The following is a 27,653-nucleotide window of genomic DNA, read 5'->3' as shown; positions in this document are numbered from 1 at the left end:
GAAGGCAGAAAGGTCAAGTCGGTGCAGTGGTTTTTTTCTTATACAGTGTGTGTAGGCAGTACCTGGTGTTAAAGTGTTTCTTGCTGTGCTGCTGATGTTGTTTGAAATATTGTTGCGCATTAGTTGTTATGGTATACGGTTCAAAGAGGATGCTGAGATTTTATTGAATTTCGGTAATTAGAAGAAGAATTTGTCAAAGCGAAATAAATCTGGATTCATTTTCAAACTTTTTATTCAGAAAAAAAATATTGGTCTCACTCATATGTTTTATCGTGGCTATATACTCTGGTCCCTCTGTTCCCACCACATAATGCAGGTCCGTTTCCACCGCAACACACATGGATACATTGTATTGAAACAGGAGTCATGCAGCTACAGCAGTGAATTTTGCTATGCCAGCTTCCAAGTGATCCCACAATATTAAAGCTTCACTGAGTAAAACAAACTGCCCTCCATATATCTATTTAAGAATACATATTGCATAGGATTATAGCCATGCTATACAGTTAAAGAGAGAGAAAAATAAAAAATCCAAATAATAATAAATGAAATTGGGAAATATAAAAAAAATATTTTTTTTTTACAGATTTCCTATCATTTGAACACTCATACTTCAACATATACAAGACACCTAAGTTACTCTGGAAAGAAAATAAAATAATACACGTATCATTTTTGTTTAGATAGTTAAACACACAGTAGTCATTTTCTGTAATCACTCTCAATTAAATTTAAAATACTGCCAGTCCTTGAAGCCCTTGCTTCACAATAAAAGTTCTGTTAAAAGTGGACTTCTTGTCACAAAATCAAACAGTTAAATGAACATGATATGCTGTACAAATTTTTAAGAATAAAACTAACTATATATATATGTGTATATGTACATATACATATATATATATATATATATATATATAGAGAATTTTAAGGATGACTCCATAAAAAACAGGTCATTTTAGATGCAAAAAAAGCCACACGAGGGATAACAACAGAAAATGTCTATTCTGAGTATCCTATTGCGTAATTATCTTGCATGCATTGTACATGATATGTAATACAAAAGGGATCACCTCATTTGAGGATATGATAAAATTAATAAAGGAGACACCAACAGCACATTAAAAATGTGTACACCTTTGTGGTGGTTTTAGTCATTATTCATCATCCTGAAATCTCCATGTAAGACTGAATAAGGCATGCTTAAGACAGCCATTATGTTCTTTTTGTTGCCAGTGTTATGCTGATATTGTTTCTCATAAAATGAGACAAGATATGCTTTTTTCCCAAACTGCCCGGAGCTCTATCCACCTCTGACAGCTTCATGTAGTCAAAAAAATGCAGTTTAGCCATCTCATCTGTGAAGAGAAAATCAAGAGAAGGCGTGACTATGGATAATCCTCACAGTGGGTTCTATATTTAGCCTCCATCCCCTACAACAGTGTCTTACTTGAGTAAATTGCTTATTTTGTATTCCTCTGGCGAATGTTTTTGTCCTTGTGGTTGTTTGTTGAATTTGTTTTCCTAGGAAAGAAGCAGTTATGATTTAGTGACCTAAAGGTAATTGCAATTCAAATCACAGTACCCTGTATTTCCGTGTGAATTCTAGGTGTAGCAATAAGAATACCTGTGTACTTACATTGGTCCAGCTGGTTCGTCATCTTTGGCACGAGAAGAGAACAGAAAGAGAACACAGAAGTCAAATGTGAGATAAAGATATAAGGAAGTGTAGCATGTTTCAGCACATTTACTGCAAGTTTGCTGACAGTTTTCGCAATTCTCCATTGTTTCCCCGGGCAGCCGTTAGTTTACCTATTGGATAGGTTACCAAATCCTTCTGTGAACATTAGTATTGTGTGATGATGCAGCTGAAAGCACAGATTGCTTTGAACGCTGGTGTGAGTCGTGCACTGGTGGGAAGCTCTGACATCACAACAGCTTTGTGTCTGATAAACAGACTCAGAGGGAAAACGGTGAGCAAACACAGGAGTGTGAATTTAGTAGCTTCTTACAGTAATGAAGGTTTTTGGACACTGACGGCTGCTAAAGGCTCACTGGAACGTGGTAAAGCCTCATTCAGTAAAAACAACTGTATGTTTGTGGAAAATAGTCAGCTGTGACATATTTGTAGTGCAAGGGCTGAAATGTGGAAAAAAAAAAAACACACTCTGGTATGGTCTCTTAATCTACCACATCTTTCATGCCCAGGATTGTAAACTTAACCTCACATGGCATCTGAATCTCATGGGGTTCCTGTTCGTTTCAGACGGAGCATATGTGTAGGAGGGTTACAGATGGCTCACTTAAAGCCATCTTTTAATTACACTCAGCAATTTCACAGTAATTCTGAAAGAGCCTTGCACATGAGTGTGTGGTATCGTGACTGACTTGGCAAAAAAACACGAATCTCTACAAAGCTGTCTCTCAACATTTAGAGGTCATATCAATCCCCTGCAGTGTTTAATATCTCTATATTCATCACTCGCATAAGGTCAATAAAAATACACATTTTTAAGTAATAATTTTCTCAGTAGTCTTTCTTTCTTGCCATACAGCAGTGGAATACACAACAAACATTACAGTGTATCAGTAATAAAGACATAATAGTGGACATTGTTGTACTGAGTGACATGTTAGTTCAAAAACCCATGACCTTGGGGCTGACATGGTGGTTGGTGTTTGGCATACAGATGAAAATGTGTCAACAGGTAAGTAACCAGTCACAGTGAGGTATATTCCATGCAGCTATAAGTCGGAGATAAGCAGCATTAGCAGCATTCCATGGCATTAATATGGAGCAGATTATGACAGTTATAATGTTAGACAAAAAACATGATTCTGTGACCACTCGGAGGAGGAACATCTGTTGGCATATCCCACCGTTTTCACACCTCCTGTGTACACCACAAAAGCTATGTTTACTATAATGGCTTTGCAAGCACAGAACAAATAACAGATTTGTGCTGTGTGAGATTGATAGTTGGACACTGATAATAGTCACTGTCAAGTCTGACATCATGGGCTAGCTTTTTATGTAACATCAAAAAATACAGGATGTGGATGTATGTTTTGTTAGCTTAAAATTCATCTCATTGCAATAAGTGCATTGTTATTTTGAAAATCATCACACAGCAAAATCTGTAACTTTAGCCACTGGTTTTGAAACACAGGATAGAAATGTCAGCCTCTGCCTCAGAGCCCTTGCCTGTGAAGTATAAAAGTGTTCAAACACGGCTAAGCCATCAAGAGACCAGAATTCATAATGCACACAGACAGGGGCCAAAACCTCCGGGAATACGGGATGCTAAAAGGAGATTTTAGAAAGGCTGTGCATCATGAGCAGGGAGTCCTCATTCCTGATTTGAATGGCGTAAACATGGCAAATATAATCCACCTTAATCGCTTCATTTTTCCGGTAGATGAAACCAAACTAGAGGACAAGCACAGAGCTTACTTGAGCTGTGCTGTTTGTGTATGCATGCATGTGTTTTGAGCAAATTTTCTAGTATGTAGTCTGTGTTTTGTTATGATATTTATGTAATTAACTATTTTAAAATGCCACAAACAAGTAACATTATATGATACACTAACAAAATTCTGCCTTAAATAATGCGTCAGAATTATTAACATCTTTTAAACTTTAAGAAATATGTCCTGGCAGCTATTGTAACCTGATATCTTTAGCAGTTGTATGGTTAATAAGTGGCTGGTGAAGCATCAGTACCCAATATTTTGGACACAATAAAATGATTCAAACATTTTCAGTCGGTCACTCTAACCCTCACTGTGTGATTGCATAAAATATGGGTAAAGTGTGTCCGCTGAGTTAAGGAGAAAGCAGCATGAAAGCTGATGAACGCCATACGACACTGAAGTCTAAACAGCTTCAGCGACTTAATATTCCTTACACATTTTACTGAATAAATCTTATTTGTTTAAGTAAATGAAAAGCAGGATGTACCCTGAGGTGCTATTTGTGTAGTCTGTAATAGAGTGTGGCGTACAACTGTTGCCCACTTGGAGTGATTCATATTAGTGGGGCGACTTGTGGTTTGGTGTTCATGTGTATTCCATAATGAAAAGAGAAGAAAGCCACATGAGTGGAGGTCAGACAGAACCTTTGGTGACTGGAAATGCCTTTGGGCTTTCGAGACATTTAGATCTTGTCACGTTCTTGTCATGTGATTAGAACTACCTCCGAAACATGGGTCTTTTCTTCTGCTAAATGGAAAAGATGATCTAATGGAGGAATAATAGACAAAGCTACTCTAAGTTGAAAGAAATGTTGCATAAATTAGTTTAAGTATTTTATTTCCCTGTTCCATATTTCTTTATTCCTATGTTTTTTCATTCCTATGTTCCTACTATTGTGTTTCTTTGTCCACATTAGAAAGTATAATTGAATAATAATTATTGTTCCTCAGCAATCTGTATTTGCTCATGAATTAGTTAATTTAGTCCAATTAACTAAATAATTAACGACATCTTTATTTACTATTTATTTCATTTACTCATTTTATTTCATTCAGTGTTTATGTCTTAGTTCCCTGGTTTTTAGCTGCAGCACACTAGGAGTTGCTCTTGGTCTACTGATGGGGGCGCTGCCGAGGGGACGGCTCTGGCCTGGATAGCTGGAGGCCTCTGCACCTCGGTGTGGGGGCCTCCTGTCTGCCTGGGTTGGGGTGATCTTGGGTGGCGCTCCCTAGTCATGGGCCGGGGGCCCTCTCAGTGTGGATGGCCCCCTAAGGTGGCTTATTCCTTGCCTTGTCCATATGGGTGCTCGGATGTGTGTGTGTGTACGTGCTCCACTCTCAAGCCTGGAGGTTCGATCTGGTTTGGACTGGATTGTTTTTCACTTCTTTCTCTCACGTGGTTCGGTTAGGCTGTGACATTAGGATTGCTAACATGCTGATACAGGCATGCATTTTTAATTAGGGTCAGTGGAGAAACAGAAAAAGTTTACTCGTGAAAAATCCTGATTTTCAATATGACTAAAGATTGTGGCTCTTTGGAGATATACACAGTTTAATCAGTCATCAAGACATTTGACCTGTGGAAACATATCAATCGCTTTGGGTTCAACCTGATGGAAATGAATAATTTTCAATCATCTTAAAAAGGCAATTTAAAGGCAATTTACTGTGTTAATATCTCAGCAAAGATCATCATGGTTGTGGATGGACTGTCGGCTCATAAAAACATACAAACTGACAGAAAGAAAAAAGTCTCTGAAACCATGCAGGATCTCTCACTTACCACCCATTAAGATTATGTTGCCATTAGGAAAGAAGGAGGAAGGGAAAGAAATAGTAACCAATTAAGTTATATAGTTGGACTGATGTGTTTTATACCCCGCATGTTTCTGAACACTTATTCTGCTGTTACCTTTGCATTAGCGCAGCACACAAATAGCCAGCTCTCGGAAAGGTTAGCCGTGGGCCCTGTGTTGTTCACCTAATGTGAATGTATAAAGGTCATATTTGCATGCATCTTATAGTGAGTGACAACTTCCTTCCTTCCTCCTCTCACCACACTTGTCGAGAGGCAAGTCCTTTGTGATAGTCAAGTTGGCCACTACAGATCTCCTCTGGGAGCAGATGCAACCTTTTGATTCAGTACTTTACTTGCATCTGTAAACATCTCTGTATCTGAAGCTCTGATACGCTCCTCTGCCGATGACATTTGACCTTAAAGGCACTGTCCTTTTGGAAAAGGGTGTTACTTTGTCGTTTCTGCACTTGCTGAAACTTCTTATCTGACAGTTCAAAGCAGACCTTACTTATCAGACAGTTCACAGCAAAGCTTTACTGATTTACCATCACTAAAACTGTGCCTCTTGGTCTCAGTTTCAGGGCAGTATGTACAGGAAGTAGGTAAGATCTGAGAACAGACAAGCAACCTCAGTGTCTCAGGGTTTGGAATTGCATAGTCGTACTTTGCACATAGATAATGTACTATCTACTTTCATAGTTTCTTATTTATCAGTGTCAACTGCTAGTAACAGAGAAAAAGTTTTCTTACCATCAATAATGTCGTCTGGCGTCTTGCGTTTCTCGTACACAACAATGATGACTACAAGGATTATAATTTCTGCAAGCACACCCAGGAAAGGCCAAAGTGGTGCAAGGTGGCTGCGCACCCGTAGTATAGTGGTCTCAGCTGTGTTTCCAATCACGTTAGTGGCATTGCATTCGTATTTTCCAGGATCAGTGTTTATATCCAGGTTTAGTATGTTGAGCTCTGTGTAGTTGTCTCTGTTAGTGATGAAGAAGCGTCCGGTGGAGTTGTCAATGTCCTTGAACACAACGATCATTTTCTCAAAGTTAATTACATTGAAAACAAGGTAAAAATGATTCACTTGGAGTAGATATATGGCCTGCCCTTTACTGTGGTGTGCCTATACATATATACATGTTTGTATCTCTCAGTTTTTATATGTATATATTTGTGTAGTGCATATACAGTACAGAGCATGTACATATACCGTGTAGGATGTCCCGTCCACTTTGCGCCATGTCCAGGTGGGGTGTGGGTAGCCAACAGACTTGCAGTAAAGCATTGCATTTTCTCCCTCGTTTTTATTTTCACTTCGCTTGTGGCCAGTGATATCAGGTTTTGCTGGAAAGGTGAAATAAATAAATAAAGTTGATCATTAGCTGTGTTGGCAGAGGTAAGACATTCAAAGGAACCTTTTAACTCCTACCAGATGGCATGAATAAGGAAAGCATGATTGGCTGTTCTGGCTATGGTAATAATATGTGTAATTCAGATGACTGTGTAAGAGAGAGGAGTGTAATTAAGAGTTTCTGCAGCACGGCTGATTCACTGAAGCAGCTCAGTTTCCTTTGAAACCTTTAGAATTTCAAGCTATTGCAGTTAAGGCGAAGCATAGTAGAAGATATTTCCAAGCATCATGTGCATGATCATGTTGTAACTTCATTCAGTATCTCACACAGAGGTAACTGAATATGTGCTGTATCGTGTTTCCTACCACTCCTCTTCATTTCATAGGGTTTTTTTTTTATCATTCTTTCTAAGATAAAAAAGCTAAAACATGATACAGTACAGGGGGATTTTTGTTTTAAGTGGGTAGCTACGACTGTACTTGCAAGTATAGTTTTAACATGTAGCACGAATTATTTTGTTAGGTTTCAAAAACTACAGCTCCAATGAGTCTTCTCATGTGGGCTGTAGTTGTTGAACGCTTACAAAATAGCTTCACAGTAATATACAGCAGTTTTTTAGTACCTGTTTAGTGGAACATACAGACAAATAACCCAGTATGATTTTTCACATCAGATAGCTCTGTATCTGTAAAACTGCACTGTGTAACAGGGTCTAGTAGAACAGAGGCTTGTCCAGGAGTAAGGGTTGACTACTGCTCTCAATAAAAATGACTTTTAGGGTGTGCAGTTATTTTGTGCGCCCCTACCACCAAACCCCAGCAATGGTGAATATCACTCTGAAAGAGATAAAAGCATTTCAATACAATTCATAATGAGGTCATGGAAGACGGAGATCCGTGTGATATGAGAGCCAGATGTTCCCATTCAAATCAATTCTACAGTGAATTCAACAAAAGAGATTTTGAGCAGAAGGAAGACGGTGTGAATTGGCCCTGATTAATGAATAGCTGATAATAAAAATGCAGCACAAAGGTGATGAATGTAATCAATTCAGGCATATGTCATAAAGCACTGCCGACAGATGCCAAGTCAAACTGATCAATAGAACAGTCTTTCCCAAAGGTGAACTCTCCGTGTAACTCTGCACAGCATCAGGAAGATAACTGCTCCTGCTTTTCCACTAATCCCCAAAATTACAATAATTCCTTCCATGCAATTAAGCAGGATAAGGGAGAGGCCTGGAGTGAGCATTTTTCAGCTGCGCATGGATAATGGAGCAGGAGGGGTCTGAGCTCTTTGGTGACATCACCCCACTCTAATTATGGTGCACACGTGCTCCCTGAGCAGGGGAGTGGCCAAGCTCATTTGTGCTTTATCCTGACTGTATTATGTCAGTGACTGACAGCACAGAGACAGCCCTCAGAGTGGCGCTAATACAAGCAGAAACCTCCATTTCATACGATTACTGTGAATATTAATCTGTGTGTGCTAGACAGAGGTGAAGTGACACATGAATGTGAGAGGGATGTGTGAGGAGGAGCAAGGTCAAAGCTGTCAGGAAGAATAGAAAAAAAGCTGATAAAGATGACATGAGATGTTGAAGAGCCACTAAATCAGGTCCTGCAATAGCTGCTTCCCACATTTTATGTCGACAGTAAGTAGCTACATGTTTTGGAGAATTTGTGTATAATTGAATAGACTATAGACATATCAGTGAGCATGTTAAAACATTTACAGCATGCTTCACATTTACTAAAATTTGGGAAATATGAGGCACCAAATATGTATCCGTGGTAAGCTTAGTATCACAGACAATAAACTCCACTCCTGCCACAGAGATGGCTGGAACCGGATTCAGAGCCTTAATCCTACAACATCACAGAACCCTCCATCTGTTGCCTCTGAGCCGAGTCCTGCAAGGATGAGTGTGCCAAGGACACTGTAGGCGAGGGATCTCAGTGAACTGCTGCCAGTAGCGCAGTGCAAAGCTGACTAGCATAACAGTGGGCTTGCTACCTGGGTCACAAAAGATCTCAAACACCTCTAGAAAATCACAAGAGCATTTAGGAACTGAAGAAAATGTTTTGTTTAGATCTAGCAGTTGTACGTACCCTGAACGTCAAAATATTCTGTTGTTTCAACATTGTTTTCGACCCAGAACCTCTTTAAAGGACAAAATCATGCATCATCAGTTTAGCTAAAAGACTGACTCTTTCTCCAGGGGACAGATAGCAAGCCTCAACAGTCACAGGCCTGCAGTCGAGTTATGCCTAAGACACTTCAGTTTGAATGGCGATGATTCCCATCATCTCGCAATCCAGTGAAAGCAGCACACACACGGTCATCACCCATGTTATGCAATCAGGCAGCGCTTTAAGACAGCCGCGGAATAAGAGGCAGGGCATGCTCAGTATGCACCATAGCCATGCCACAGCAAATTGGCTTCAGCACTACACACAGGCAAGCTTCTCTTGAACAGGGTTCCACTTGCCCTTTCTCAGAGAAGATTCCTTATTCAAGTTGATGGCTTCGCTGTTAGCTTGAATGAAACCAACACAGTAGTTCTTTTGTTACATTCTGTTCTCGTTAACTTGCTCTACTTAAACTGCTATTATCTCTATGAAACAACAAATCGTAAATCATCAGTTCGATTCTGTTTTTAAAGGTGTATAGCTGCTGTTATGGATGCCTTCAAGAGGGCTTTGTGTCTGCATGTTTTGGTAAGCATGTGCAGTGCCTGTCCACTTTGCTAGAGTGTTGTCTCAGTGAAAAGCCAAGAGTGACAACAGCCTCCGGACTCCCCGTCATCACCACTGCACTGGACGAATTCAGACCTCTTTGTCAACAAGGACTTCACACAGCTTTGGGTGGTTAACTTTTCTAGGACACCTTTATCTCTGCACGTCTCGGTAGAAAACCACAGAAGACCTGGTAAAAGCTCAAATTTATACCAGGGCTTTTTCAGATTTTGATACACCATGGTGGAAGACAACTTTTTTTTTTTTTTTTTTTTTTAAGTAGTGATATTTGGGTCATTCATAACAACGTAACAAAGGTTCATAGTTAATATGTCACAGAGGGATCTTACCTTTTACTTCAATTGTTGCATTTGCATTCGGTGCCATATAAAATGTGTAAACACACATGTATTCCCCAGAATCATCAGCCCGTGGTTTAATGATTCTACAACAAAACACAAAACACACTTACTCCATAACTTTAGTTTACCAGTAACTTTCACTGCATGTAGTCAAGACAATAAAGTCAAGTAATTTCACATTAACTCAAGTAATTAGTTTGGACTACAACAGTGAAAGCTTGAGGGGCCTACAAGGCCCTGGGAGACAAAATGTTGGCATTATGCTGTTATATTACGGAACAGCAGCAGGGATGGGCACCACGGGCATTTTAGCTGTAATCTTCAGAGTATCACTGATGTAATGTGACAAGGAAGTGACCAATTGGTCTCATCTTGTGGCTAGGGAGAGTCTGTGGTATGTCTACGGGGGCGACAGTAGCTTTGTGCTCCAATGGTTATACTGTGTGACAGCAGGAACTAACAACTAGTTGATACTTTAGGCTATGATGGTTTTGTTTTTCTTTCTTTTTTCCAGTGAGATGCATAGGTATGGTTCAATATTTGGATTAAGGCAGAAACAATGCATTGTTTTTTGAAAATCAAATGGGCGAGAGAGTCAGGAGTTACCTCAGCACTGATCTCGATATTCAAAATGAATAGGATGCCAAATTCAGCAGTATTCTTAACAAGGTCTGCGTAATTTAAGGATATTTCAGTATATCGCTAATTGCTGACAAATGATGCACTTTTTCATTTTGGTGCATTGTGTATTGATTGCTCTGGTAACTTGAAGCTTGAGGATGGCTGGACGTACAATCTCCTCCCCTCCCATGTCTATGGCAAACTGACGACTCATTGTAGAATGGAAAATGCCTGCACCACTATGGTCTGTGGTCTGACCTATTTACGATATATTTATTTCCTGCTCGTCAAGATTACCAGAGCATATTTCTTTCCCTGCATTCCATTTTAAATGAAACATTTAGATAAATTGCAGATGAATTCTCATTCACGTTCCATTGCTGGGAGCTCTCATTGTCCGCACTGTCCTCTCTCCCAGAATATGTTATACTTAGTACGTTGAGGGGAGGCTGCTTCTCACCTGTATACTGTGTTCCTCTGCTCTGTCCGCGTATTGACGATCTCCTGTCCATTCTTCATCCAGAAGCTCTCCTCGTGGGGAGTTTGAGCAGTGGTGAGGTTACACTGCAGGGTAACTGGTTTGCTAGTGCTGTCCGCTAACAGGATGATCTGATCAGAAGCACTGATCTTTGGTTCTGGAAGACAGAGACAGTCAAACCTTATCACAGAACTGGGGCTCAAAGCTGTTTTAATGCTTCTTCCCATGGTGTAGTAGCTGTAGGCTGTATGCTGTTTTTATACGATCTGTGTGGGAAGGTGTCTATGAAGTGAAGACAAAAGTGCACACAACAAATAAACAAAAGACATAGTTAGCACATGAAAGCTGGAATGCCTTGTATCAACCATTTATCTTTAGAATTAAAATGTAGTCATTTTTGGATGGATTGATGCCCTTAAATACCTATGTCTTGTCATAGCAATGCAATAATGAAGGATTTTTCTGAGTACTCTTACAGTCGCACAGTCTCCTGGAGGATATCGACAGATAGAAGATAGAATGCAGCTGATAACTGCAGCAATTTTAATGTGTCATTGTAACAGAGGAAGCTGAACAGGCTCCCAAAGATGACCCACCCTTTGCAAGCTTACATGTAAATGTCATCAAAATGTAGAAGTGTAAAAACAGCCATGTATTTGGAGATCTTGGCTGAAGATTTCCACTAAAGTGTCTTTACATAACTGCTCCTAAATTACTTCACCCTCCACATTGCTAAATACACTGGTTGCTAAACAGTATCAGGGTCCATTTCTCAAGGACGTTCAGGGAAGCAGGAGGTGTCATCTGAGAGCAGAGTGCCCTTTGCTCTGCCTTGAGTAGTGAAGCCTCCTCTGCCCTGCCCCCGCCCACCCCCCACCCACATCCCTCCTCCGGGGCGAACCAACCATAGCAACGATGGAGCCCCCGAGGGGAGGAGCAGAGATGAGAAGCATCATAATCCTACTACTGGCTGCTGCTGCAAGGCCACTAGGAAAGCAAAAGGGAGGGGAGAGGAGGGACACTGAGACTGGCAAGTGACTTCTATTAGCATTCATGGAACCTTCTTCTCACAATTCTGTATACAACTCAATAGCTAAGGGGATTTCTCTCCCCTCCCCCCTGACATCTCTCTCTCCCCCACCAAGCAGAACCACATGTACTATTAATAGTATCTCAGAGACATGCATACACACACACACACACACACAACACGAGGTACATAAATTAACATTTAGCAAACACGGCACAGTGGTCCACAGGCAGTTTAACCAGAAGGTTGTTTGTAGGACACCTTGTCACAGCTTAAAATCAGCTCGATAATGTATCGCTGTATCCGAATGGAACCAAATATAGAATGTTGCTCTAAATGGATCAAGATGTAGTGAAGCCTGATCTCCCCTTTCCTCTTGCTGGTACTGGAATACAGTGCTGGATTTAGATTGATATTGTATCCAATTACCTGACAGATGTTACATGAGGGTGTTACTTTTTAACATTATTTCATTATGAGCACAAATATGCTGTATAGGCTTTACATCATCTGGTAGTTATTTAGGTACCAGTTTTGAGTTGATATCAAATAGAGCTGCATTCTGTTACATTTTGCCAAGGTGTACTAAATCAGTTCAACTATATAGGTCAGACATAGTAACCAACTTGGCAAGGTCTACATTCGGGGGAACATTATATCATTGTAAATGGCGAAGCAGGCCTCAATTCATGATACTGTAGCATATTACAATATAAAAAGTGCACTGCCAGTGAGATGTCCGAGTGTCTGTGCAAGCACAGAGAGAGTAATGGGCCTTCTGAGCACGTGGTTGAGCTAAATGGTTTGAACCACTCATTCTTAATAAGGATACGCAATTTTCATTACATTCTTGTGTCTAATTTAGAACACACATTTAAGTTAATTTGCAATACAATCCGTACAACTTCACATACCATTATGATGACGTATAATGATACGTGAGTTTGCAAAGTCTCACAAATGTGTGCAGTGTAGTCAAAATCTACTGAGATCTATGCTATACGTTTGTGATACTACGCATAAAATCTATGAATATGTATTTGAGTATGAAACACTCACCCCAAGGAGGCTTGAAAAGTGTCTGAAAAAGATTTGAGGTTTACTTTTTCACAGAGATACCAGCTGTGCTCAGCTTGAATTCATGTGGGCCACGAGGAATTCCAAAGGTGAAAAGTTTTTCCACGCTGGAAAAGCTGGAAAATCATCCACAGAAATCTTGCAAACCACTCCTGCAACATGCTCCACTTCTCTGCTGTCTCTTTTGTATGTTCAGTTACATTCCAGACAGCCATTTTAGCAAAATACAGCTAAATAAACTACTTTCATGGAAACTCCAGAAGTGCATAACAAAAGCATTTATGTATTTAGCCATATTTTTTTGTACAATCCACAAAGATGCAGGAGTGGTTGGGAAAGTTTATACAGATGTTTTTGTAACCATTGGAATCAGTTTTAATCAAGATGAATTCAAGTTGAGCACGGCTGCTGCTGTTTGTTGAAAAATTGTGCAACATTTTAGAAAACATGCTTATTTGCTTTCTTGCTGGCAGTTAGATGAGTAGATCAGTGCATTTCTCATATCTGTACACTGAATTTGAAGCTACAGCCAGCAGCCTAGCATCTTAGTTTAGCATAAAGAGTGGAAACAAGGGCGAAACAGCTAGCCTGGCTTCAGGAAGTCCCTGCTCCCAGCCCAGAAATAGTCTGTAAATCCACAACATGTCCTTTTTACACTTTGACTATACTTTTAACATATAACATATTAATTAAATAGCTTTACAGGTGGCGGTGTTTAACCTTGGACAGAGCCAGACTAGCCGTTTATGCCTGTTTCCAGTTGTTTTGCTAATGCAAGCTAACTGGCTGCTAGCCATAGCTTTACATTTACCATATAGACATGAGAGAGGGTTAAAAAACAAAGCAAATCTAATAAGCATGTTTCCCAAACTGTCAAACTATTCTTTTAATAAGCAAACAAAAGTTTTGGAGAGTTTCATATTCATAAGATTTGAGCAGAATATCACTTTAATAACATGTAGAACGTACACTTTGAAAACATATACCTCCAGTAGGTTTTATCCATGCATGCATAGGGGGGTGGGATTCATCATTAAAAAGCATCTACTTAAAAATCCAAATGCTAATGGCAATATATGATGACATAAATAGACTGATTCGGGGTAACGTGACTTAGAGCGATTCACATTCACAAGCTAAATTAAGCAAAAGGCCAAAACAAGACTTCAGCATGTTTCCCCAGCTACAAACTATACATTCATATCAATGGGCTATTATGTATAGCCTGTAATATACATGTAATAACTTTTACATGTATATGCGAAGAACATTTACTCCTCAGTAATGACAGAATATATTTAGTGAGGACTTGCACGTTGCAGTTGGAAAGTAGGAAACAGTCCTTTGCACCTCTTATAATCGTTCAAATTGCATTGGCCCTACACCTAATCAAATCGTGCTGACACAGAAATCAAAATTTGTCAGTCCAATCAGAAGAGCCAGCAAGGATCAAGCTCCCCTAAGCTCCTCAGAGAGCTTCACTATGACTAACAACATTCCACATCTCCCTGTGCTCCAGTGGGCAGAGCACTGAAGCATGCACAGATTCGAAGGGTCCAGTTGAAATTCAGTTTGTTTGAATGTTTGTGCGCACAGAGCAGAGGGTTAAAGGATATAATGTCATTACTGATTCACACTCACACACTTAATGGCTGAGAAGGCACAAGGTTACGCGGAGCACAGGCAAGTCCAGAGAGACTGTTCTGTAGGAGTGAAATCTCTTGTCTCATCTGAATGAGAAATGAGACACTCGTGGCCAACACGTGGTCTTATCCTTTAATGGATTACCACACTGAAATTTGAAAGTAGAAAATGTTTGCTTTTATCAGGAAAGAGTTGACAGCAGGAATCACTCTTTTACACCTTATCGGATCCCTCCTTGTGTCTTCTTACAGTCCCATTTACACTGTGCCCAGAGTGAGACAGCCATATCAAAAGCACCATTACTTCAAAGCACCACTAGGTTTCCGCTGCATTTAGCAGGCAGGGCTTTGAAGTAAATAAAACAATCCACGCAACACAAGATACACAACATAACGTTAAGGGAATAAGTATCACAAATAAATCCAGGAATAGGAAATGGGTGAAATCAGGATACAGAGAAAAAGATAATGATTAGAATATTGTAAAAGGACACATGAGGCAGTTAGAACAAAAGTTTGGTGCGGGAGGAAAGAGGGAAATGTAGATAGAGACTGGGTAAAGTTCCTGGGTTTGTGGTCATTTACAACAAGATGCTCGAGGGAATTTTAGAAGAGACAGGGAGTTTACCAAGTTCACTAGGAAAGAATGTAAATTTTTATCTAACCAAATTAAGAAACAAAACACAAAATGCAACCACTGGCATAAATGGTTTCCACTCGTGAAAAGTAACTTAAAAAATGCAAATGAATACAGAACTGGTGTTTGTTTGTTTCTGCCTGACCAGTGGCCGCTGTGGTGAGGGTGGGCTCTTGAGAGGTTTTTGTACGGGTTGGAGTGGTTGGGACAGGGAGTTAGTAGTTCGTTCACCATCTAGGACATAGACCACTCACTCTGTAGCACCGAAATGGTGGCCTGGGCGCGGATCCAGGTGATGGCAGGGTTTTGTCGGAGGTCATTGCGCCTAGGGTCGTTGCTGGCTCGGCACTCATAGGTCCCAGAGTCCTCCAGCGTGAGGCGCGTGATGCCGAGCACACTGACCCCATTGGTGCCGTAGGCCGTGTTGATGGATACCCGACGCTTGCGGGCTCCGTCCCACAGCTGCTTGAAGGAGTCAGCTCGGTTGATCTCAGCATACCACCACTGGATCTCTGGAGTGGGGTTACCGACCACGTCGCAGTACAGCTCAAAGGTGTCCCCCGTAAGCTTAGTCTCAGACATGGGCGACTTCACAAACCCAGCTGGAGAGGAAAAGTGTATTGGGATGGCAGGGAAGGAAAGGGTAGAAGAGGGTTAGAGCAGTAGGAAAGTGTGGAAAGGCCAAGGGATGGAGAAGGAAATTAAAGAGGATCAGAGTACATACAAACAAAAGAGAGGATGATTAAAGCCAAATGAAAAAGAAGCAAGCCTCAAATCATTGATAGGTGAAAAAAGAAAAGGTTAATGATTGTCTTAATCCAGTCTGTTCAACGTCAGGGATCCCTGGCCCACTAAGGCCATACAGCTGTCAGACACAGTCACAGTCAACAGTCCCAAGTCCATGCCGGCAAGTCGTGTCTGTTTCTCTCACACTTAACCTTGTACAGATGAGATGCAAACAGTTAGGTGCAGTAAATCAAATGCAGTACATGGGAAGCAAACCTTACCTTAAAATGTCCCAAAAAACTCAATGCATGTTAAAGGGGAGAACTAATTGTACATTCTCACTGAGTTTAATCTCCTTAAAGATTTGTCTATCAGAGAGCCGTGTGAAGTAGGTGAACAATCACACAAGTGCCTCACTGTGACGCAGCAATCAGCGGTACCACTCCTACTTGAACTCATTGACATGAAAATTTCATACATTTGAACCATACATTTGTCAGACCTGGAAAAGAACACTACACAGAAAATCGTGTGATTCATCAAAATCACTGGCTTGGAAATTTTCCACTTGAGCTGAAGTGTCACACCAATCTGTCAGAGGGATGAATGTCACTTAAGAGTTATTTAAAGGTCCAGTGTGTATGATTTAGATGAATCTATTGGCAGAATATGATATTTGTGAGTATGATTTCATTAGTGTATTTTAAAATTAAATTAAGAATGGTTGCCTTTTTGTTTGCTTTGAATGAGCTCTTCATATCTACAGAGGGAGTGGGTCCTCTTCCACAGGGTCCACCATGTTTCTACGGTAGCCCAGAATGGGCTGTTTGTAGCAGCCACTGCAGGGGAGAGTGAGGAGAGGAGCAATCTGCATCCTCACTGATAGATGCCACTAAATCCTGCACACTGGACATTTACCCTGCTGAATTAAAAGGGACAATAAATTGGATTCCTGAGTACAGTCGGTGTCGTCAGTCGTGCAGGTATCAGGTTGTTGCCTCCACCAAAGATGTTAGAAAGTTGAGTAGAATAAGCCATCAATAGAATCTTGAAAGATGAACCTCAGGCAGAGGAGCAGGTAATCCATGTTTGGCTCTGAAGATGATATAATGTGTCCATATGTCACGTTCTTGTTTTGTTTTGTTTTGTTTTTTAGCAATGACTATATTTACAGATCCTTCAATACTGTTCAATACTGGACTGCATACATATAAGCTTTATGACTTTTCTATTTTTTTTTACACCAATTTCCTATAATCCATCAATCTGTTTTCTAAGCCCGCTTATCCTGTTCAGGATCACAGGACACTGGAGCCTGTCCCAGCACACATGGGTTAAGAGGCAGGGTACGCCCCGGATACGTCGCCAGCCTTTCACAAGGCTAACACATACAGACGGACAAACACATTCACACTCATATTCACACCTACGGGTGATTTCAAGACAACGGTTCACATAACCTGCATGTCATTGGACTGTGGGAGGAAACCGGAGATCCTGGAGGAAACCCATGCAGACACACATACAAACCCATGGCCTTCTGGCACCACCATCTCTCCGTAATTCTACTAGGTGATGTTGTAACCCGGTATGTTTTAAAACATACTGACTGAAAAGTCCATTTTAAATGTCTGCATTTTATGTTGTATTATATAAATATGTATTTAATATGTTTAAAAACTGATGGCAACTGTCATGGTTTATCTTTCCCGTCTTCATCGTCACAAATAGATGTAACTGTATGTATGTATGTATGTATAAACCTAATCTTTTCATCCTTATCAGCTCGCGCTGGTAAAGCCAAAAATTAGGTCAGACAGCTCCCATTTTGGATAAGCTGGACTTTAAGAGCAGGTTTTCAAAATTCACGTGTGGTCACGGTGGAATAAGATGGTCAACCAGCTCCTCCATAAACACTGAATGGCTGACACTTTGGAATAACATACAGTTAATTTATACTTTTAAAGCAAGTGACATGAGGAACCTGCATATGCACCAATATCCAGAATAAAGCTCACCACTGGCATTTAATCTTAGGGAGCTGAAAAACTACCCCCATTTTTTCTAACTACCTTACTGCCAGGTGGAATAGGAAACACATTTGAAGCTGAAATGCTGAGGAATTCGTAATGAAACATGATCCATAAGCATTATTACCACCGCTGTGAGTGTACCATGCTGTGTCTGCCTGATTCATGACCCTGTTTCACATCAGTAGTTAGTCCAACAATACACTGCCAGCCTTAATGAACCCCATCAAATGACAAATCACCTGGACTACAGACACTATTCTGTGCCGCCCCTGCAGCCTGTCAGCTGTAAAGCACATGTGCTTAAATAAATCAGAAGGAAAAAAAAAAACACACTGCCTTAACTCTGCCCTGAATTGTCATAGAGGAAATGGGAACAAAGAGCCTGTGGTCTCTTTGAGTGTTAGACTGTGTTGTGTCTAAATACAACAGCTTACAGGCCCTCCCAGATCTGTCTGCCCTGCTCAGAGTAATGTATCATAAGCACATGAACAGATAAGCCTGTGGAAGCCTGAGGAAGGAGTGTAAACAACTGCAGTAGTCAGCTCACTCCCCCAATGAAGCCAGTTACATTTCATTTGAATAACCGCATTGAAAGTTTAATTGCCAGGTGAGAATAAATAGAGTTCACAGGGTTCACATGCTTTATTGTACCCTTTGTCTGTAGCACTATTTTACATGGTGTGCAGAAAGCTTGAGAGTATTATTCTCTGTGCACTGGACTCAAACTGGCTGTCAAAGTACAGCCAAAATATTTCGCATACTTAACAATAAATAGATTTTAGTTAGTTCCATGGTAACAAGTCTGTTGCCCAACACCAGTTTGTGACTCACAGCCACATGAAAATACATTGGATGAAAGGAAACAGAAGTTGTGAGGAGAATTTGGCCAAAAAAATGTGAAAAAAATGTAAAAAATGTAGCCTTCCTACAAGGCCATGTGTCTGAGGATATCTGGTGCTTACAACTTGTGTTTCTATGTGCGATGCCTGGAGATACGCAGAGTAATTAGCATTTGTTTCTTTTCTCTGGAAACATCTGGGCCCATCAAGCTCACCACATAATCCCAGAGGGTGAATCCAAGCCTAACCGCCTACACTGTAACAGCAATATTTCAGTTTGACAGAACATTTACTATGGCATCCTGCACCATGATTGTGGGAATGACAGTAAGTTGGCACATGACACAGATAACTATTGTCAGTCATGCACAAGTGCTTTTAATCATAATATAGTATCTGCTTTAAAAAAGTAATGAATGCTCTCCAAGGTGATGGATAATTAAAGCAGAAAAAGGAACAGATGACTTCATTTAAATTGAGGCTCAGGGAGGTTCTGTGGAGATATACACACAGGACAAAGCACAGACAACACTCGGCCGATGAGCAGACTGATTTTTGTGTTGTTTAAACATGGAGCATCTGCTGGGAGTGAACACAAAACCATAGACTGTATAAAAGAAGTCATATCACCCATCAGTCTGTGGACTGCTGTTTTGAAGCCTGGAGTTTGTCATGTTGTTTTTTGGCGGGGAGGGGCAGAACTGACCATATTTGGGCATCAGGGTGGATCTCACTAATATGACACATGGTGAAAGGGTCAAAGTTTTACTGTGAAAACACCCAGAAACAAGTTCACAGCTATTCACAACCCTGATTTCAAAAAAAGTTGGGACACTGTAAAACTTAATATCTGCTTATCCTGAATTTGATGCAACAACACATTTCAGACACGTTGGAACAGGAAGAACAAAAGACTAGGAAAGTTGTAGCGTTTGAGACCATAAACCCATTAGAGGAAGTTGGATCCTTTTCTCACAAGCTTACTTATTTCTTTTTGCAACCACAGGGGTCGCCTCCTGCTGGCCATTAGAGAGAATGCAGGTTTGAGACACTTCCACATTGGCTTCTCCTTTTAGACCCGGAGGCTACTTCTATGTCTTTTATACAGTCTATGAACAAAACACAAAGCAGCCAGCCGGTACTCATTCATGTCAAAAGCATGCTGGGAGACAAGAAGTGAAAAAGAGGAGAGCGATGGGTGATGGACAGATCTCAGAGGTGACAGAGGAGAAATGTTCATCTTTACGCATGCCATCGTCTCATGCTAGCGGACTTTTACTATTGTATGTTGGATTTTTATGCCTAGTGAGCACAGTAAAAGACTTTTAGGGCTACAGCGGCCCATAAGTCTTATTTATTGATTAATTAGTTGATTATTTTTCAATTTGTCAATATATTGTTTAATCCAAAAAAGTATTTAGCCTAAGATGATGTCTTGAGATTGATATTTTTATTTCTCTTGCACATTTGCTTGGTGAATTACTTGAACAATTAACCTCTAATCAAAATTGTTGATTTTATGAGCTATTTACCTAATCAATTAGAACAGCTTAAGACATGTAAACAAACTCTTCATCAAAATTTTGGTAAATGATCACTTTGCTGGAGTTTGCTGACATGCAGCTCAGGCCTCCATTCACTGTTTACTCCACCTAAATTCTAACATGTGAGTATCAAATATTTGCTCTCTGCAGGCTTTAAAGGTACCTCTGAAAACTGGTTAGCTTGGTCCTTCACGTATATAAACCCAACGTTAAACTGCCTGCCATTTTCTAAAGCTGCTAAAGGTGGCTAATGCTTGCGGAGCTAATATGGGGGCCATCTCTTTTAGCTAATCCATTGTCTTTTCCACTTCCATCCACAATAGAATGCATGCAGAGGTGTAATTGCTATGGTAGCATGTATGTAATCAAACCAAGGAGGTCAAACGTCTAACAGAAACAGTCAACACAAAATAATGGAAGTCCCTCACAGTGCCATGTGTTGCCTTACATGCTTTAGCCCGCTTTATTCCAGTATGACATGTGCACAATAGTATCGCAAAATAACCTGCAGTTTTCTGTGACAAGCTCTGTCTAAGACTGCATGGAAGTCACGGTCATTACAGCCTCCATTCTCCACTGATGTAGGTAGAGAAGAGAGCTCCCCTGAGGACTGACAGCAAGCCACACACCACCACCATGCAGCCTGAGAGTGAGTCAGCTGCCTTCCTACAACCTGGATCCCCATCCGCATCCCACAACACAGACAGTGAATGCAGCAAGTAGGAAACCCCCTGGGGGCAACTGAACTGGTTTTGTGTTTGGCAGTATGTGTGCGTGTGTCGATGCGGTGGCATCTTTGTTGTACCCGCATAGTACTGGGACAGATATGTGTGTCTTTACAGGTCGCTTGTATGACACTATAGATCACAGTTGTGACAGTAGTTTATATTTCAACATCCTTCACTCATGGTTTGGTAATCGCTATCGGCATATTAATGTAGGCAAGGGACAACATTTTGGTAACTGAAGGGTTCTGAGTTCCATTTGTAGTCTCACTAGTATAGACCAATCATGTTTGGGCAGGCTTTGGTTGAGTATAGGTATAGTGTGTTTGGAGAGCAAAAGAGGCAGAACACATTGGCCAGAATGTAATCTTGGAACCCCTTGGCTCGCTGATCTTGGTTAAATATAAAAGCCTCCCATATCCACACAGATGCTTTCATTTATTCTAGCTGATTTGGACCTCGCTCAGGTTCGAGTTGGGCACAGCTATCCTTGGGGTGCGCCAAGGTCACTAATCTCCAAAAACCTAGAAGAATCACAAGGGTGTAACTTGCTGCTCTGAACAGGTGACACAAAACAAGACAAGGGATGGAGCTATCAGTCAAAGTCTGTACACGCCCACACAATTCAGAGAAAAGGTCAAATTAGGCAGAAGTGGCTAAGTGCCTAATGAGTACTATGGGTGCCTAGATCAGCCACAATATTTTGATATTTTGTCACAATACTGATCCCGCCTTACAGATATGTTGTGTTTAGTGAAACATTTAAAAATCAGCCCTCCGAAACAAGCTTGACATAGAACATAACCTCCATAGTCCTTCCTATTTCTATAATCCTCCAATAGTTTTTCTTTTTCAGCAGTTGAAAAAGCATGACATTCACAAAATGTATCTGGAAAATCCCACCAAGAAGCCAGACGATACCTCTGTACACTGAGTGTGGTAGACACTGCTGAAACATATACTGATCGCAAACATATTACCAAACCCACTTTGCATAGAAATGAATGAATACATACATTGTTCTAAATGTTTACGATGATGAATTACACATGCCAGCCAAGTTTCAAGTCTTTGCAAGTCAATATTCATATATGCTAAAATGAATATAAATCAATGTATGCATGGCGAGAAGGTCTTTGTTAAACGGTTAGTAGTAGCAGTACTTTTTGGTTAAGTGTAGGTCCAAGAATGCCATTTTCTGCCCCTACAAACAGAACAAATATGCTTATATCAATATTTGTATTAGCATACAGGGAAATGCTATTAAGTGTGTACAAGTCATCTTGTTTACAATGTAATTTTTTAAAATAAGCTTATTTGCCAATCATCAGTATTCATGTAAGAACTTCCAATACCCTTGAAATACACTTTGTGATATGTGATATGTAGCATGCAGCTAAATTTGTGTCAGAGGCTGTGATGATGTATAGCCCCAAACGCTCTGATGACAGAGAGGTTATAGTTTCCCTCACTGACTTTATCACATCACTGATAATACCTAATTTGACGTAACTGCAATGGAGCAACGTATTTACATTCTTTGCGAAGCTGAATTTCCAGAAAAAGGAGGCGCTGGGCCAACCGTTTCCATTTTACTGGTAATACTTGAGTCTGTCATTCAGATCACAGAGGAGAGGCAACAGTTTAATGAGATTTAAATCCCAATAACCTCTGTGCTGGGTAGAAATGCTCTAATCCCATCCTCTAATCACAACCAGAGAGCACTTCCTATTTCTCTCTCAGAGGTCAAAACAAGGGACTTCAAATAATTTGATGTAAAACCAGAGAAGCATGGAGAAAGATGCATCACAGGGACACTGATACTCATCACTGCAATAAGAATAATTCTAAAAATAGCAGAACCACACCTCGAGGAGAGTCTCTTCCACTACTCACTGTTTTCTGCAGGGGTGACAAATTCGATTCCCCAGCCTCCCACATGCTTCAAAGTATTATTCAAAGTATTATTATTTGTCAGCTTACTCTGGTCTGCTAAATAAAAGCTGGCATGAGCTTCGAAGTGAGAAAAGCAGCCTTGTGTCTGCTGGGTCATTGGTTAAAATACTCAGGCCGCTGGGACAAATCAGGCCAGGTAAAAGTGAGAGTACCCTCTTTGAGTATTCTGTCTCTGAGCTGCTCTCATGCCGCACTCTTAACCTGTTCCAGCACAACAGCCAGGGCTGCGGCTAAATTGAGGAACTTCCAGCTGTGAATGTGTATGAATGTGAAGCAGGTTGGTGCTAAAAAAAAAAACGGCATGCATGCTCAGCAAAAACCCAGTGTCATTTTAAAAAGCCGAAACCATTGCTCACTTTACAGTTGTGCATCAGTATATACCTGCAGTGTGTTTTGTACTGTGTGATGCTGCTCCTAATCAGTGCAGCCCATATCAGATTTCACAGTGGGCAAGCATGACTCAGTGTAAGTGCTGGCTTGAGTCCTACAGCATATTTTCCAGACTCACGAATGCACCTTTGTCCAGAGCCTGGACAGAAATGTGATAATGGACAAGCTGCTACATCACAGAGGTCTACTGATTGAATGGTATGTCACTTAAAATGCAGTGCTGGCCTCTGTTAATGGTAATACAGAAGCGACATAAGAACAGATTTAAAGAGGCACACATTCACAAAAAACAGCATACTGTTATTGCTGTACATACTGCAATACATGTGGGCATGACTTTGTCTACATCATGTCTTTATACTTACCTACCTTAACAAGAACCACTCTTTGCTTTGGTTGTGCTCAGCCTTAAGCAACCACTAACCTAACCTCAATGAAAGAAAACATATAAATGGCAGTAATTATACCAGATAAAGGTTGTCTTGACATGGTCTGCATTTTTAGATTTACACAGGCAGGGATAATACAAAAACACTGGCAGCAGGAGAGCAGGCAACATGCTTCGTAGGGGGAAATTATGTAAGACATTAATGCACTTCCTCAGGTCAGCCCCAGCCACCTTCATAACAGCCTGTCTTTGCATCAAGATCACATCATCTCTCGGCTTAAATAGTTCACAGCCACCTAGCGAGTCTTAAGAAGGCTGTGCAGCTGTGCACAAGGAGGCCGTCCATTAAGAGTTAATGAATTCACTTTCACAAAAGGACCTTAAAGCCACAGTTCTCAGTGCTGTGTCTCGATGGTAAAAATAGAAACGAGGCAGAATGGACGGATGCTATTTACAGTCCTCCAAATATCTGTCGCAGAAACAAGCCACCTATAGTAGGCCTACTTTTCCCTGAACAGAAGGAAACAATGGCATGAATTCCCACTGCTTCTCAGATCCAGTGATTACTTCTCAAGCACTTATAATTATTATTCTCCCCATGCCACTGACTGAATTCTGTAATATCACAGGAAAATCTAGGATTGCATAAGAAGCCATGCACCGATTACCCTTAATCTGAACTGTGAGGGAGAGAATTGAAATGGCTTTTGGATGCATGCGATGTGAGCAAACATCTGAATATCACCAACAGTGTTAAGCACTAACTGTAGCTTATTACAGCCGGGCTCAAACCTGCAATGACTGTCGGGTCTCTGTGTGGATTGCCTGTGAAGTTAGGATTTGTGCACAAAACAGGCAAAGCACAGACACATTTAGTGACTGCAGCACCAGTCTGTCTCCCACTGACCTCTGGCTCTACATGTCTGCGTGTGAACGAGGCCTCGTTCAGTGGACACTGACACTGGGCAAAGACCACAGGAAGTGCTTGGAATGCCTTCGCTCGAACTTTATCACACAATAGAGGGCTTATTGGGTATTTGATTTTCCAGATTGCAAGATCAGAGAACACGTCAGCGTGCATACTCATACTTAAAGTGCCTTTGAGAAATTAAGAAAGAAAGGAATTCAGGGGATAATATTTTGTTACATAACTGGTATTTGTGGTTGTGGTATTTTAGTTGTTTGCCTCCTTACAAGCTGAAGACATAGGTTGCTTCTGTACTTTCTTGTAAAATGACCTAAATTTTGTTTATTGTACTTCTTTCATTTCTGAATATTGTGTTTTACTTCAACATAATGTAATATGAAAACAGTGCAAACTGTTCCAATATATTCTACTTCTTTGGATATTTAGACTTAATCTTGAACATTTTTCCATTTCAAAAATAAATCCTTAAAAGGTGCTGGAGTGACGTTTTATGCAACCTCCTCATTCCACCATCAAAACACGTGTCTTATTAAGTCTTGCATAGTGGGTGTCTGATTATCCCACAGAAAGGCCGAGGTGGACATTAAGCATTAAAATTTTAAGTATGCAGAGTAAATCGGAAAAGGAGATTAGATCATGTCAGGGATATTGATTCGTCAACACGGGGCCCTTGACATGTGGGCACAGAAGCTTCTTAAGTGATATGAATATAGGCAGTGATTAAAGCGCCAACATCTTCACAGTTAAGTCAGAGTTGCTCGAGGGACCTATTGAGGTTATTTGAAAAATTGAAAAATAAAGACTCTAAAGATTCCACTTTCATTGTATGAATAGCTGCTGATTTGTGTGGCCCTCTGGCTGATGTGATTCAACAGAATTTGAAGTCAGGACATGCTGTATCAGAGGACAGCCTGGAACACCCAACAGCATCTTACTGACATTTACTTAAACCAAATCATGTCAGTCTTATTATGATTAATGCACACTGCACTTCTGCAATGAAAGTCACATGAATCCCTGACAACCAAATCCCTTATTCCTTTCCTTTGAATAATTGGATAAAAGAAACATCTGGTGCTCAAACGTGCCAAAAATGGTCATCAGAAAGGGAAATAAGGATGTTACTTGTGCATTTAGTTTTGCAATAACTGCAGACTGAGTCAGTAGAGCAAGAGAGAATGGTCCAGTCAAGCTGGCGCGACAGGAAATGTGGTATAATAGTGGAGTAGTTTTGCCAAATAGATGCACAGGGCCAGCAACTGTGATACAGAAGGGCCTTGTATTTACAGCACTCTGCACACAGTGGGCGAGCCTTTAGTCTGTTTGATGTTCATAATATGTCACTAGATCAGCATCCAGAGCAAGTTAGTCTTGCTTGACATGCTCTGCTACCCAGTCCCTGTTAACAAACTGCAGCCTAAGGCTACGCATAGGCTCCTTCTATGTGTAAATATTCTGAACTAGTTCAATGAAGGTACACACCTCAGAGATTAGACAGCATATTCCCCCCACAGACACACCTGCACTCCACAGCCGACTGACAACCTCGCAAAAATGTCAGTTTTCTTCCTGTTTTCTTAGTTTGTGGGTTCCCTAAAGGTTAAATCATATGGTCAGCTATGGCTTCAGATTAGTTGGCGTCTCACTCTGGCCTTGTTGTCGAGATGCGTGAAACTATAGTAGTAGCCTTAAAGCAGTCATTCTCAGAATCCTCGCAGGAACATCTCGCTCGGGCGTCTTCACACAAGTCAAGTCACTTTCCCTCAGTGCGCTGTTTACAATCGTGCCATGGTCACATCTGCTTTCTTACCGTTTTGCGCCGAGGTGAAAGGCAGCATCAAGTTCCCCAGAAGGACCACCGCCAGCATCGCTGCGTGAGGATGCATTGTCGGGGCTCGATGAGAGAGCAGGTCTCGGTCGGACGAATGTGGGAGGAGAGATCGTGTATTTATCACAAGATCTAGAGAGATGGGCCCAGCATAGCACCGGGTTCTTAAAAAAAAAAAAAAAAAAAAGAAAAGAAAGAAAAACCAAAACAAAAACAAACAGCCAGCCGAGGATGATTGAATCAAAATGTTTGCAGACGTCTCCGTTGATTCAAAGACCTTTCGAGGACAGCGGTGGGTGAAAGGTCCGGGACGAGGCCAGCGGCTCACGGATGCCGATGTGCGGCCATAGGCGGTGAAGAAGCCTCGTCAGATTGCGGAGGAGAGGTCTTCGGATGTCAGGGAGATTGTCCACAGTGTGGTTCTGAAGACTCAAAGATGCGCAGAGCGATGCGCATTTGCGCTCTCACGGTCACGGCTCGGTGATTAAAATGAAAGTAGCGCACAAACGATTCCCGACAGGAAGTGATGTAGCCGAAACATCAGTCTGGTCCAAAAAGAGGGACAGATGCTGGTAGGACACCGACAGCAGCAACGACGAGCTGCGCGTGCCCTATACTCTCACGACCGTGGACACACACGCGCGCGAATGAAATTGATGTTTGTGAGTTCAGTCAGTTATGTGCCCCGTCAGTCTTCGTTTCCTTGTCGCTTCATTTTTTTTATTTATTTTTTATTTTATTTATTTATTTATTTTTTTACAAGGTGACAGGTGCTCATTTTCGTCATCTGCTGTTTGCAAGGTGTTGTTCTGCTCAGAGTGTCGCTGGCTGCAGTCAGAGCCTGGCCAGTATGATTCCCTCACTCATCTCAACAGCTCTTGCAATATTAATGTAAATAGAAGCTCTTAGCTCGTTTATCACCAGAACTCAAGTCAGATTTGTCGCAAACTAAGCAGAACAGGAGGCAGACATGCCTTCCAGGCCAGATGTGGGCAGGAACATTTAAAAACGTGCAGTGGTTATGCAGTCCAGTCCCATCTTTCCAGGCCTGGTTCACAGAGCCTAAACACTTTCTCCTGTCAGGTTT

At 41.0% G+C, this 27,653-nt stretch overlaps 1 protein-coding gene across 2 annotated transcripts; it reads right to left on the bottom strand.

Moving 5' to 3' along the window:
* Positions 1-214: 214 nt before the first annotated feature.
* LOC139335635 (neuroplastin-like) lies at positions 215-27,184 on the bottom strand. 2 transcript variants are annotated; one of them, XM_070969380.1, is made up of 9 exons: positions 26,549-27,184; positions 15,464-15,811; positions 10,805-10,979; positions 9,712-9,806; positions 6,482-6,615; positions 6,019-6,292; positions 1,637-1,658; positions 1,448-1,521; positions 215-1,355 (listed from the first exon to the last, which is right to left on the bottom strand). In XM_070969380.1, the coding sequence occupies exons 1-8, from the start codon at positions 26,622-26,624 to the stop codon at positions 1,461-1,463; spliced, it is 1,185 nt and encodes a 394-aa protein (XP_070825481.1). In that variant the 5' UTR covers positions 26,625-27,184; the 3' UTR covers positions 215-1,355; positions 1,448-1,460. The 2 variants fall into 2 exon arrangements, with proteins under 2 accessions (XP_070825481.1, XP_070825563.1); XM_070969462.1 differs by lacking the exons at positions 15,464-15,811; positions 26,549-27,184 and adding an exon at positions 13,916-15,410.
* Positions 27,185-27,653: the final 469 nt, after the last annotated feature.

This window comes from Chaetodon trifascialis, chromosome 1 (genome assembly GCF_039877785.1).
Source record: "Chaetodon trifascialis isolate fChaTrf1 chromosome 1, fChaTrf1.hap1, whole genome shotgun sequence".
Lineage (NCBI taxonomy): Eukaryota > Metazoa > Chordata > Actinopteri > Chaetodontiformes > Chaetodontidae > Chaetodon > Chaetodon trifascialis.
The sequence above is the reverse complement of the archived record's forward strand: the minus strand, read 5'-3'. Positions and strand labels throughout refer to the sequence as shown.